This window comes from Oryctolagus cuniculus, chromosome 8, assembly GCF_964237555.1.
Source record: "Oryctolagus cuniculus chromosome 8, mOryCun1.1, whole genome shotgun sequence".
Classification (NCBI taxonomy): domain Eukaryota; kingdom Metazoa; phylum Chordata; class Mammalia; order Lagomorpha; family Leporidae; genus Oryctolagus; species Oryctolagus cuniculus.
The window spans coordinates 12,989,911-13,002,949 of NC_091439.1; the positions used below are offsets into that span (position 1 = coordinate 12,989,911).

The 13,039-nt window shown below is 41.1% G+C and overlaps 1 protein-coding gene across 5 annotated transcripts in view; it reads right to left on the reverse strand.

Moving 5' to 3' along the window:
• Window positions 1-13,039, reverse strand: part of FHIP1A (FHF complex subunit HOOK interacting protein 1A) — a 307,224-nt gene that overhangs the window by 94,831 nt on the left and 199,354 nt on the right. For all 5 annotated transcript variants that reach the window (XM_002716896.5, XM_051819359.2, XM_008267334.4 and 2 more), the window contains one exon: window positions 9,268-9,894. In XM_002716896.5, the coding sequence (XP_002716942.1) occupies window positions 9,268-9,894 (627 nt within the window). The remainder of the gene's footprint in view (window positions 1-9,267; window positions 9,895-13,039) is intronic.

The following is a 13,039-nucleotide window of genomic DNA, read 5'->3' on the forward strand; positions in this document are numbered from 1 at the left end:
TAAAGTTATATGTAAACTATGTAAATACTAAGATACTGCATGCATGTAACTTTTTGCTACTTTTTTACTCAACGTCTTTTTAGATTTATTGATATTCATACATGTAGATGTAGTTCCATGCTAATGCAGTAGTCCATTGATGTTAGAATAAACCAGTTACCTCTCCCTTCATACATTTCTTCTTCAAATAAGCTTTTTACTGAACATCTATGGATATGTATCCTTGTCAATATGTGCAAGATTTCACTAGGGCAAATACCTAGAAGTAAAGTTACAGGATAACAAATTATGCAAATATTTGATTTTTATTAAATATCGCCATACTGCTTTCCTGAGTTGATATACAAATTTATATTCCCAAAGTTCTTGTTTTGTCCACACTCTTGACAACACTTGGTGTTATGGAGACTCCAAATGGTTAGCCATTCTGATGGGTATTAACTGGTGTTTCATTGTCTCATTTGCATCTCCCTGATTCTAGGGAAGATGAGCATGTATTTCCATGTCTACAGGCTTCAGGAATTGTGTCTTCAAGGAAATGTCCATTATTATCCTTTTCTCATTTTTCAGATAGCTTGTTTCATCTTTCTATTGTTAATTGGTAGCATTACACTTTTATATGTTCAGTATCAATCATTTGTGTAGTTACAAGTATGGCAAATATTTTCTCCCAATCTGTGTTCTTTTTCTCTCCTTTTTTTTTTAAACATTTATTTATTTACTTGAGAGGTACAGTTAGAGAGGGAGAGCCAGAGAGAAAGGTCTTCTATCTACTGGTTCACTCCCACAATGGCCACAATGGCCAGAGCTGTGCCAATTTGAAGCCAGGAGCTTCTTCTGGGTTTCCCATAGAGGTGCAGGGGCCCCAGCATTGGACCATCTTCTGCTTTCCCAGGCCACAGCAGAGAGCTGGATCCTAAGAGGAGCCGCAGGAATACAAGTAGGCACCACAGGCAGAGGCGCCGGCCCCCTATGTTTTTGTTCTTAATTCTAGCCTTTATGGTTGGTAATTTGTAGGATATCTTGATATTTTATTACTTATGCACATGGGTCCTTGACTCGGACTGCTCAGATTCAAACCACGACCATCTCTTACTAGCCTTATGGGATTATATAAATTTACTTAATCCTTTGTGTCTCAAGTTCTTCCTCTATAAAAAGAGAGAGAGAGAGAAAGAGAGAGAGAGAGAGACCAGTACCTACAATTAATATGTCTAAAGTCCTAAGAGGATTATCTGGCACATGTAAGCTCCTAACAAATATATCATTTTTACTATTATTCATAATTACCACAGCTTTTCTTGGCCCTTTTACATACTTTTAGGAGACTTTTAGCATCAGTTTGTCACATTCACTGAAAACCTTATTGGGATTTTTATTTATATTGCATTACCACCTCACAAACTAGACCTGACATTTACAAAGGGAAAACTGTGCTGTTACCAATGGAAAGATACAGTAGTCACCACTTCAACCAACCAAGTGATCAAATGTAGCATCACCAATAGTGGGACAACCTAAAACATGCCTGATGTGATTCAGTAGTCAGTATGCAGCATCAACTGTAAAGTATTCTTGACATAAATATTTAACCCAACTTTAACTGAAGTTGTACACCTAATTCCAATGACATACAGGAAATACAGGGGATAGGTACAAGTCAAACCACACAAGACATAATCAAACCCACAATGTGGGATATTCTACAAGACAATGGACTGGTCTCTGGCCCAGGGTTTAAGTCCCTTCTTGGCAAGCCTGAATCTCATATGGAATTCCTTGGTTCAAGTCCTAGCTCCTCCGCTTAAGATAAAGCTTCCTGCCAAAATACATCATGGGAGACAGCAGATGATTGCTCAAGTAATTGGGTCCCTGCCACCAGTATAGAAGATGTGAATGGAGTTCTAGCTGCCCCAGCCCCAGGTGTTGTGGCCATTTGGGAAGTAAGCCAGCAAATCAGAGATTTCTTTATATCTCTGCCTTTCAAATAAAAGGGAAATTACTAAAGAAAAATGTTGAGGAATAACAACTTCAGTGCCTTAAAGAAAATCAATCTCATTAGAGACTCAAACTCACTTTTGAGTGGCTAGCTATCTTAGAAATCAAAGAGATATTACAGCCAAATGTATACCTGATATAAGACTGTAATTTGGGGGTTGGGGAGAACTATGAAATTAACTTTGGGTATAACGAGAGAACTGGATATTAGATCACATTAAAGAATTATTGTTAAATTTTCTTAGCTATAATAATGCTATTGTGGTTAAACAGGAATGTCCTCATTTTTAGGAACTACATACTAAAGTATTTGATTCTACAACTTAAATTCATATGATACAGCAAAAACAAAAAGTATAGATTATAAATATATAAAAGAATGGCAAAATATTTGCAATTTTGAATCTAGGCAGTATTTGTATGGTGTGCAGTTTAGTGTTCTTCCAAAGTTTATGTATTTTACTTTTTCCCTAATAAAAATTGTATATCATAAATTGCATTAATTTTATGAACTAATTTGCAGGAATGAGGCATCCAGAGTTTTCCATTTATTTATATCTTCCTTTACAGCCTTCAATAAGGTTTTATAACTTTCTCCATAAAAATCTTTTATATATTTGTTAGATTTATTTCAAGATACCTTATGATGTGTTGCTTTTACAAATGATATTTTTTAAGTTGCCTTTTCAAATCACCTTTTGCATATTGATCAAGTGAACCACCTAAATATTTTGATGATTTGTTCAAATATTTCCTCTCCTTTAACAGTAGAAATACTCAAACCAATTCAAATAAGCCATAACACAAGCCTTGTATAGCACCCTCAAGAAACTGACTTGAAAAAAAAGTTTTTTTAAAAAAGATTTATTTATTTTATTTGAAAGGCAGAGGAGCTGCATCATTCCAAAGCCAGGAGACAGGAGCTTCTTCCGGGTCTTCCACGTGGGTGCAAGGGCCCAAGGACTTGAGCCATCTTCCACTGCTTTCTCAGGCTATAGCAGAGAGCTAGATCGGAAGTAGAGCAGCCAGGACTTGAACTGGCACCCATATGAGATGCCAGCAGCTTTACCCACTATGTCACAGCTGGCCCCCAAAAAGACTATTTCTTAGAGCAGTTTAAGTTTTACAACTAAGTTGAGGGGAGTAGCACAGGCTCCTTCTGTATCAAAATCCTCTCCCAGAGAGATACATTTGTTACAACTGATCCACTTACAGAGACATCATAGTAACTCAGAGTCCATAGCTCACACCGGGGTTCACTCTTGGTGTTGTACATTCTGTGGGTCTGGACAAATGTATAATGATGTGTGTCCACCATTCTAGTATCACACAGAGTATTTCAACTGCCGAAATGATCCTCTATTCCTCAATTAGTAATTCCTCCTCTTGCCCTAGTCATTGGGAAAAAATTAATCTTTTTATTGTATCCAGTTACTTCTTTTCCAGAACGTCATGCAGTTGGAATCATACAATATGTAGCCTTTTCACGATGGTTGCTTTCATTTAGTAACAAGAATTTTAAGGTAGCATGGTGTCTTTTCATGGCTTGATAGCTCATTTCATTTTAGCTGAATAAAATTTCATTGGCTGTACCACGGTTTATGCATCTGTTCACCTGCTGAGGGACATCTTGGTTGCTTTCAAGTTTTGGCAATTATGAATACAGCTGCTATAAACATCTGCGGACAGATTTTTGTGTGGGCGTAAGTTTTCAATTCCTGTGAGCTGGTATCGAGGAATGCAAATGCTGGTTCATACAATATGTTTAGTTTTGTAAGAAACTGCCAAACTCTTTCCAAAGTGGCTGGATCACTGTGCGTTCCCTTCAGTAATGAATGACAATTCCCCTTGCTCCACATCTTGGTAGCTGGAGCTGTTAATGTGGTCCCTGCACACAAAAGGCCAGTTGAAGCCCCGTTTTACCACCTACCCCATATACATTTCTAAATGCTCTCTAGGAAGTACATTCCTCATGGTCAAAAACTGCCTAAAGGAGCCTGCGTTATAGCATAACGGGTAAAGCCGCCACCCATGACGGCAGCTCCCTATACGAACACTGGTTCGTATCCTGACTGCTCTACTTTTGATGCAACTCCCTGCTTAAGGCCTGTAAAAAGTAACAGAAGATGGCCCAAGTGTATGGGCCGTGGTCAACCACATGGCAGATCTAGATGAAGCTCCTGGGTCCTGGCTTGGTGTCGCTCCCCCTCTTCGCGGAGGAACGACACAGGACCCTGCGCTGTTCTTTTGTCTGCTCGGCCCTCCCCGGGTTTGCTGCTGGTTCTTCCCGGGTTGGCTACTGTCCCTTCCACCTCCGTGGAAGGGCGGTTCCCCCTGGCCACTTTCCCCACTTCCGCAGGGGAGCGGCACACCGCCGGCGGGCTCTCTCGGGGGCTGCACAGGTGTTCCTTCAGATAGATGTTCCCCCTAGATGTTCCTGGTGCATGGTGTCTCTCTCCTCCTTTATAGTCCTCTTCCACCAATCCCAACTCTGCTACCCACACGCCGAGTACGCTGCTCTCCTCCAATCAGGAGCAGGTCCTACAGTTTATTGGTTGAACTGGAGGCAGCTGCGTAGAAGCTGTTTCTCCCTTCTCAGCGCCATATTGTGGGAGAGCAGATGTATAGAATAAGTCTTAATTCCAGTAACAGTCTAGTCCGGGTTGCTCCCCACAGCTTGGTCTGGACCACCCCTGGCTATTGTGGCCATCTGGGAAGACAACCAATGAATTTAAGATATCTCTCCCTCTCTGACTTTCCAAATAAATAAATAAAGGGCTTTTTTCTTTCCTTAACTGCTTCAAATAGTGTTAATTAACAATGAATCAGGCCTGCGCCGCGGCTCACTAGGCTAATCCTCCACCTTGCGGTGCCGGCACATCGGGTTCTAGTCCTGGTCGGGGCGCCGGATTCTGTCCCGGTTGCCCCTCTTCCAGGCCAGCTCTCTGCTATGGCCCAGGAGTCCAGTGGAGGATGGCCCAGGTCCTTGGGCCCTGCACCCACATGGGAGACCAGGAGAAGTACCTGGCTTCTGCCATTGGATCAGCGCGGTGCGCCGGCCGCAGAGCGCCGGCCGCGGTGGCCATTGGAGGGTGAACCAATGGCAAAGGAAGACCTTTCTCTCTGTCTCTCTCTCTCTCACTGTCCACTCTGCCTGTCAAAAAAAAAAAAAAAAAAAAAACCAAAAAAAAAAAACAATGAATCTAATCCATGGCAACTTCTCTGGTCTGTTACAACAAAACTCACTAAGGGTCTCAACACATTATTCCAAGATAAAGAGGCATATTCACGGCAACATAGATTATGAAGAATGTTTGGAAGAACAATGGAAATATTCGCTGAGCTGGGGAAGGATAAACAGCTGTTGTCCAGCATGTCTGACAAACCAGAGGAACACATATATCCATAAATCATTTAAATATCCTTCCAATGATGGTACAAACACCAAAAATTTACCAAAGCTTAAGGCATCTTAAGAGTGCCAGACTAAAACTGTATTTCCACATGCAGAAGCATGAAAGCCAGACCCCTACCTTTCACCTTACACAAAGATTCACTCAACATGGATTAAAGATCTAAACCTATGACCCGACACCATCAAATTACTAGAGAACATTGGAGAAACCCTGCAAGATACAGGCATAGGCAAAGACTTCTTGGAAAAGACTCCAGAGGCACAGGCAGTCAAAGCCAAAATTAACAACAGGGATTACATCAAACTGAGAAGTTTCTGTACTGCAAAAGAAACACTCAGGAAAGTGAAGAGGCAACCAACAGAATAGCAAAAAATATTTGCAAATTATGCAACTGATAAAGGATTAATAAGCAGAATCTACAAAGCGATCAAGAAACTCCACAACAACAAAACAAACAACCCACTTAAGAGATGGGCCAAAGACCTTAATAGACATTTCTCAAAAGAAGAAATCCAAATGACCAACAGACACATGAAAAAATGTTCAGGATCACTAGCAATCAGGGAAATGCAAATCAAAACCACAATGAGGTTTCACCTCACCCCAGTTAGAATGCCTTACATACAGAAATCAACAATAGATGCTGGCGAGGATGTGGGGAAAAAGGCACACTAATCCACTGTTGGTGGGAATGAAAACTGGTAAAGCCACTATAGAAGACAGTTTGGAGATTGCTCAGAAACCTGAATATAGCCCTACCACATGACCCAGCCATCCCACTCCTTGGAATTTACCCAAAGGAAATTAAATTGGCAAATAAAAGAGCTGTCTGCACCTCAACATTTATTGCAGCTCAATTCACAATAGCTAAGACCTGGAATCAACCTAAATGCCCATCAACAGTAGACTGGATAAAGAAATTATGGGATATGTACTCTATAGAATACTATATAGCAGTAAAAAAAAAAAAAAAGGAAATTTGGTCATTTGCAACAAAATGGAGAAATCTGGAACACATCATGCTGAAAGAAATAAGCTAGTCCCAAAGGGACAAATATCATTTCTTTCTGATCAGTGATAATTAACTGAGAACCTAAAAGGAAACCTGTTGAAGTGAAACGGACACTATGAGAAACAATGACTTGTTCAGCCCTTGTCCTGACTGTCAAGGAACAACTTACTATTTTATTTTCGTATTTTTTGTTGTTGTTGTTCTACTTAATACCACTAGTTGAACTCTTTAATTAACACACAATTATTCTTAGGTGTTTAAATTTAACTGAAAATTGATCCCTGTTAAATATAGGATGGGAATAAGAGAGGGAGGAGATGTACAGTTCGGCACATGCTCACTCGGACTTACTCCTAATGTTAAGTTAGAAACATGCAGGGGATTCCAATTCAATCCCATCAAGGAGGCATGTACCAATGCCATCTCAATAGTCAAAGTGATCAGTTTCAGTTCATAATTGATCATAATGCTAGGATTAGGTGTCAAAGGGATCGCATAAATAAGACTAGTGTCTGCTAATACTAACTGATAGAATTAAAAAGGGAGAGAATGATCCAACATGGGAAGCGGGATACACAGCAGACTCATAGAATGTCAAAGCCCTAAGCAGCACTCTGGCCTCAGAATCAGCCCTTAAGGCATTCAGATCTGGCAAAAAAGTCCATGAGAATTCCTCATGCATGGAAAGCCAAGACACTGTTGCAAAAAATGAAATACATGAAAGATGTCTGTGAGTGAGATCCTGATGGAAAGAAGGGACCATCAAAGAAGGAGGTACCTTTCTCTGAAGGGAGGAGAGAACTTCCACTTTGATTATGGCCTTGTCTAAATAAGGTCAGAGTTTGTGAATTCAAGAGTCTTCCATAGCCTTGGAAGCTCATGACAAGATTACTGACATCATAAATAAGAGTGTCAATTGTTAAATCAACAATGTTAAATCAACACTTGCTCCCCATGTAGGATCTCTGTCCTTAATGTGCTGTACTATACGAATTAATGGTAAAACTACTACTCAAACAGTACTTTATACTTTGTGTATCTACATGGGTGCAAACTGTTGAAATCTTTACTTAGTATATACCAAGTTGATCTTCTGTCTATAAAGATAACTGAAAATGAATCTTGATGAAGAATAGGATGGGAGAGGGAGTGGGAGATGGGATGGTTGCGGGTGGGAAGGAAGTTATGGGGGGGAAAGCCGCTATAATCCAAAAGTTGTACTTTCGAAATTTATATTTATTAAATAAAAGTTTAAAAAAAGAGTCCCAGACTACTCCTATTACTTCCTCAAACTATGAATGGGCCTGAGCTACTCCAATATCTACAAAGAACCTGGCACTTTATTTCTCACCATACCAAGGACTAAGAAACTATACCAAGTATTTCTTGTTTAAAACTGAAAATCTGTTTTAATATTTTTCTTCAGATTTATTTCTATTTATTTGAAAGAGAGAGAGAAGGAGAGAGAGACAGAAAGAGCTTCCATCCACTGGTTCACACCCCAAATGGCTGCAACAGCAGGGCTTTGCCAGGCCAAAGTCAGGAGCCTGGAGCTTCTTCCAGGTCTCCCATGTGGGTGCCCAAACACTTTCACAGCTTTCCCGGGTGCATTAGTAGGGAACTGGATCAGAAGTGGCCCATCTGGGTCTCTAAGTGGCACTCATGTGGGTTGCCAGCATCCCAGTCAGTGGCTTAACCCACTAAGCCACAACACTGGCCTCAGTTTTTACTACTTTAAATGAAATCAATGCTTTGAATCTACAATAGTCATTATCTTGCTGAGAAATAAATTAATTTGTGCAACCAGCTGTGAGAGGTCTTAACGCATGTTTTGATTTGTTGCAGTAAAATCAAACTGAAAAGATAGGAATTTAGAAACTATAGGTTTCAGGGACTGGCGCTGTGGTGCAGCGGGTTAAAGCCCTGGCCTGAAGCGCCGGTATCCCATATGGACACCGGTTCTAGTCCCGGCTTCTCCTCTTCCAGCTCTCTGCTTTGGCCTGGGAAAGCAGCAGAAGATAGCCCAAGGCTTTGGGCCCCTGCACCCATGTGGGAGACCCGGAAGAAGCTCCTGGCTCCTGGCTTCAGGTTGGCTCAGCTCCAGCCATTGCAGCCATCTGGGGAGTGAACCAGCGGATGGAAGACCTCTCTCTCTGTCTCTACTTCTCTCTGTGACTCTGTCTGTCAAATACATAAACTAAATCTTTAAAGAAAAAAAAAAAACTATAGGTTTCACCAATCTCTCAGGATGTATGCTTAGAAAAAACCTAAAATCCTTTCTAAACCAATAAAACTGGAAAAGACAGGTGGGCATTTGTTCTAGGAGTTAAGATGCCTTTTGGGACACCAGCATCCTAGAGCAGAATGCCTGGGTTTGAGTCTCAGCTCCACTCCCAATTCCAGCTTCCTTGTAATCCACACCCTGGGAGGCAACAGATGATGCCTCAAGTCGTTGAGTCCCTACCACCCATATGAGAGATCTGGGTTGAATTCTTGACTCTTGAGCCATTTGGGCAGTTAATCATCGGGCAGAAGATCTGTCTCACTTTCTGTCACTCAAAATTTAAAAATAAATAGATTAAATAAATAAAATAGGCCAAGAACTGGTAATACACCTAATTCCCTCTGTCAGCTTCTTTTTGAATAAGCTTATTTTTGACATTGCTTGGTCAAATAGTGTCTCAATTCACCACTCCTCTGCTCCCTCCAAAATATTTCCTCAAAATATTTTCCATAGAAAGAACCAAGAAAAAATTATTAACAAAAAGGAAATAAAACTATTTGTCATTAGCACAGAGGAAAAGGGAAGTAAGTGGAAAACACATCGAGGAGGGGACTTACCGGACAAAAGTAGGTATTCTCCACAATGTGATCAGCCACCATACTGTTCTCAGCAGAGAGAGACATGATGAACAGCAAGGCATCCCGAGCCTGCTGGCCTACTGCCCCCTCTCGATGAATGAAGGGAATCAGAAGGGAGAAGATGAGGAAGTTGGCAGCCCCCTGGTCCTCACTAGTGTGGAAGAAGAGCTCCAGAATGGAGGGATCTTTGGCAAGGATGGAACAAAGCTGATTGAGCAGGACAACCAGCTTCCCCTCCACAGCTGGGGTGGTCGTTCCCGAACAGGAGCTCAGCAGCATCATCAGGGGCTTCAGAATGGGCTTGTGGTGCAGCAGAGGCTGGTGTGACTGAGTGACCAACATCTCATACATCTTCAGCTGCTCAATTTTAGTCTCGTCAGTAAATTCCCGTCTCAAGCTCCAAAGGAAGAGCTTCTCCATGATGTTCTCAGAGACCACAAATTCCAGAATTGGCCCCATTGCAGCATCCTTGGCTTGCTCTTCAATTAGCAGGAAGAGCATATGTTCTACATAATTCTGCACAGCACTGGCCTCATCTGGAGGGATGGACCCATATTTTGCCTGGGTGTTCTTCAAGGGGTCGTGCTTCTCTAAGATTTTTACAACCTGAAACCAAACAAAACATTTGTCATCTCTCTGATGCTTATCATAATTACAAAAGCACAACACTAATTCTTACCAAATCTTCACTAGAAATGAAGAAGCCACTACCCACAAGATACATATGAGCCTTGTCTCTCTCCTCTCATGAGAGTAAAATGAAGGTGTTAAACAACAGAAAGAAGTGATTAGAAGATATTCATTGGGGCAGGCGCTGTGGCTTAGCCGGTAAAGCCACTACCTGCAGTGCCGGCATCCCATATGGGAACCAATTCGAGACCTGGCTGCTCCACTTCTGATCTAGCTCTCTGCTATGGCCTGGGAAAGCAGTAGAAGATGGCCCAAGTCCTTGGGCCCCTGTACCCGCGTGGGAGACCTGGAAGAAGCTCCTGGCTCCTGGCTGCGGATCAGTGTAGCTCCAGCCATTGTGGTCGTTTGGGGAGTGAACCAGCAGATGAAAGACCCTTCTCTCTGCCTCTCCTTCTCTCTCTGTGTAACTCTGACTTTCAAATAAATAAACAAATCTTTCAAAAGAAAAGAAGATATTCATTTAAAATTATTACAAGAATTTGGATGCTTGGTACAGCAGGTAAGATGTCACTTAGGATGCCTGCATTCCATATCAGAATGCTGAGGATCAATTCCCAGCTTTGATCCCAATTCCAGCTTCCTACTAATGCACACCCTGGGAGGCAGAAGTGATGGTTCAAGCAGCCAAGTCCTTGCTGCCCATGTGAGAGGCCCAGATTGAACTCCAGATTCCTGGCTTTGGCCTGGCCCTCCACTGGCTACTGCAGGTATTTAAGGAGTAAACCAGTGGATAAGAGATTTCTCTCTCTCTCATTCTCTGTTCCCTTCTCAAATAAATGAACTAAATAATTTAAAATAGCTTAATATTTTGCCAGCCTACATAACAAAGAAAATAGTATGGTTCTATGAATTAAGACACATGCATTCCTTGGACTCTTATTACAAAGACTGCTGAGCAAAAGGAAAAACTGTAAGTGGTATATTAGATGAAAAAGTAAGCTACCTGTATTTGTTAGATCCATAATTATCAACTATGTCAAAGACATATATATGAAAACAGTGAAAAGAAATATGCAAAAATGACATTTTATATTCAAAATGACAAGTTCTTAAATCTTTTCTAAACTGTCAATAATATAATATTTCTCTTAAAATGCTAAATTACGTTAAATAAGTAAAAGGAAACCTAACTTTCCATACTCTCCTACAAATAGAGTTGTTTTGGAGATTTTAGTAGAATTAACACAGTAACTTATATATATATATATATATATATATATATATATATATATATATATTAAAGATTTGTTTATTCGAATGGCAGAGAGAAAGAGACCCTCCATTTGCTGGTTCACTCCCCAAATGCCCACAACATCCAAGGCTGGGCAAGACCAAGCCCAGGAGCCCAGAACTCCATCTAGGTCTCCCACATGGGTGGCAGGAATCCAAGAACACAGGCCATCATCTATCTGCTGTCTTCTTGGGTGCATTAGCAGGAAGCTGGATCAGAAGCAGAAGATATGGGTCTCACTCAGGCACACTGATATGCAATACCAGCATTTGACATTTGAAGTGGCAGCTTGATCCACTGGGCCACAACACCCCAAACCTACTGGTACGTCTCTGACCACATGATATCCTTCCCTCCTCTACTAAGATGTGGGTCCTCTTCAATCATGCATGCAGCAGTAACAAGGAAGCTGATGAGAAAGAGATCTGTAGGTAGCATAATCAACCCTAAAATAGGGAATGTGCTAAAACTACAAAATTAAAGATTTGAATCCTGCATCTTTTTAAACTGAAAAATTCTACAAGAATCTATTACAAAATAAATCCTAAAAGTGTAAGTTTGGGAATAGCGGTAATGACTGTGAATGTAATAAATGCCACTGAATTATACATTTAAAATAATTAAGGTGGCACATTTTTAATATGAACTACACACACAAATCAATTAACCATAATAAATAAATAAATCTCTCAATCAAGTCCTTGGTCTGTGTCTGTCCCTTACCATTGCTGGCATTTGATTGCTTCCTACCCCTTTCTGTTTACTAATAGTTATTTCTACTTTGGAACCTGGACATTAAAACAATCTTATATCTCAATTTCTATTTAACTTTATGACTTGGAATTTCCACAATACCCATAATTTATTCCCTTTAAAATGTATACACATGATAATTTTTTAAACAACAAAATGTTTTACTGATGGTTTTATCTTTGTTACTTTTTGCCTTTCTGAACTGTATGGAAAGTCTGTCTTTTGCAGTACTCTCCCAGCCCAGTTCTAAGATGTGCCAAAGCATGTTCTGTATTTAGGTCACAAGATTTCTGCGAAGTCACTGGGGAAGCTGGAAAATGTTCAGTGCTATGTCAGCAGGCATGAGCAATGAAGAAAACTTACTTCTCAGGGAGAGATCTATGTTTCTCTCCTGCCAGAAGCAGGGGAAAGGAATCTTTATAGACTGGGCAGCTACATCCTGAGAGAATGAATGCATTTCTGTAGAATCTATAATCTCTATCAACTTCCATTATAAAGTCAATAATGTTGTGTCACCTCCACACCCTTGAGTTGACATTTTCAATGAGGAAAGCCTCCCATCAGCAGTTACCAGGATGTACAGGGACCACTGCTGGCTACACTGGAGCCACTGGACTTCTCTTCTGCTGCATGCCTGCCTCCAGGGTATGCAGACGACCCCACCACTGACCCCACCACCTCCAAGGAGGAGCCCTCCAGAACCCCTCACAGGTTGATGACCTCACCAGTGGCAGAAACCCAGGACCTACTGTGCTCACTTCCCTCTACTCTGGGCCTAGAGAGCATCTCATACGGTGCAATCAGTACCACACTGGTCCTAGAGAGGCCTCTGCCTCAACACCACACACTCTCCAGCCCTTAAAATCCCTCAATTCAAGGCTCTACATTCTGAAGAACAAATTTGCTACCCACTTTATCAGTTCTGTAATTTCAAAGTCCACATACTGAGTTTACTTATGACAGCTATCTTTACAGCTAAGCCTCTGGGTAAAAATGTAATTACACTTCTCATGTGTGCTCAGACTGTCTAAACTGTCTAAAACTGGGACTGTGCCTTACACATTGACAGTAGTGTAG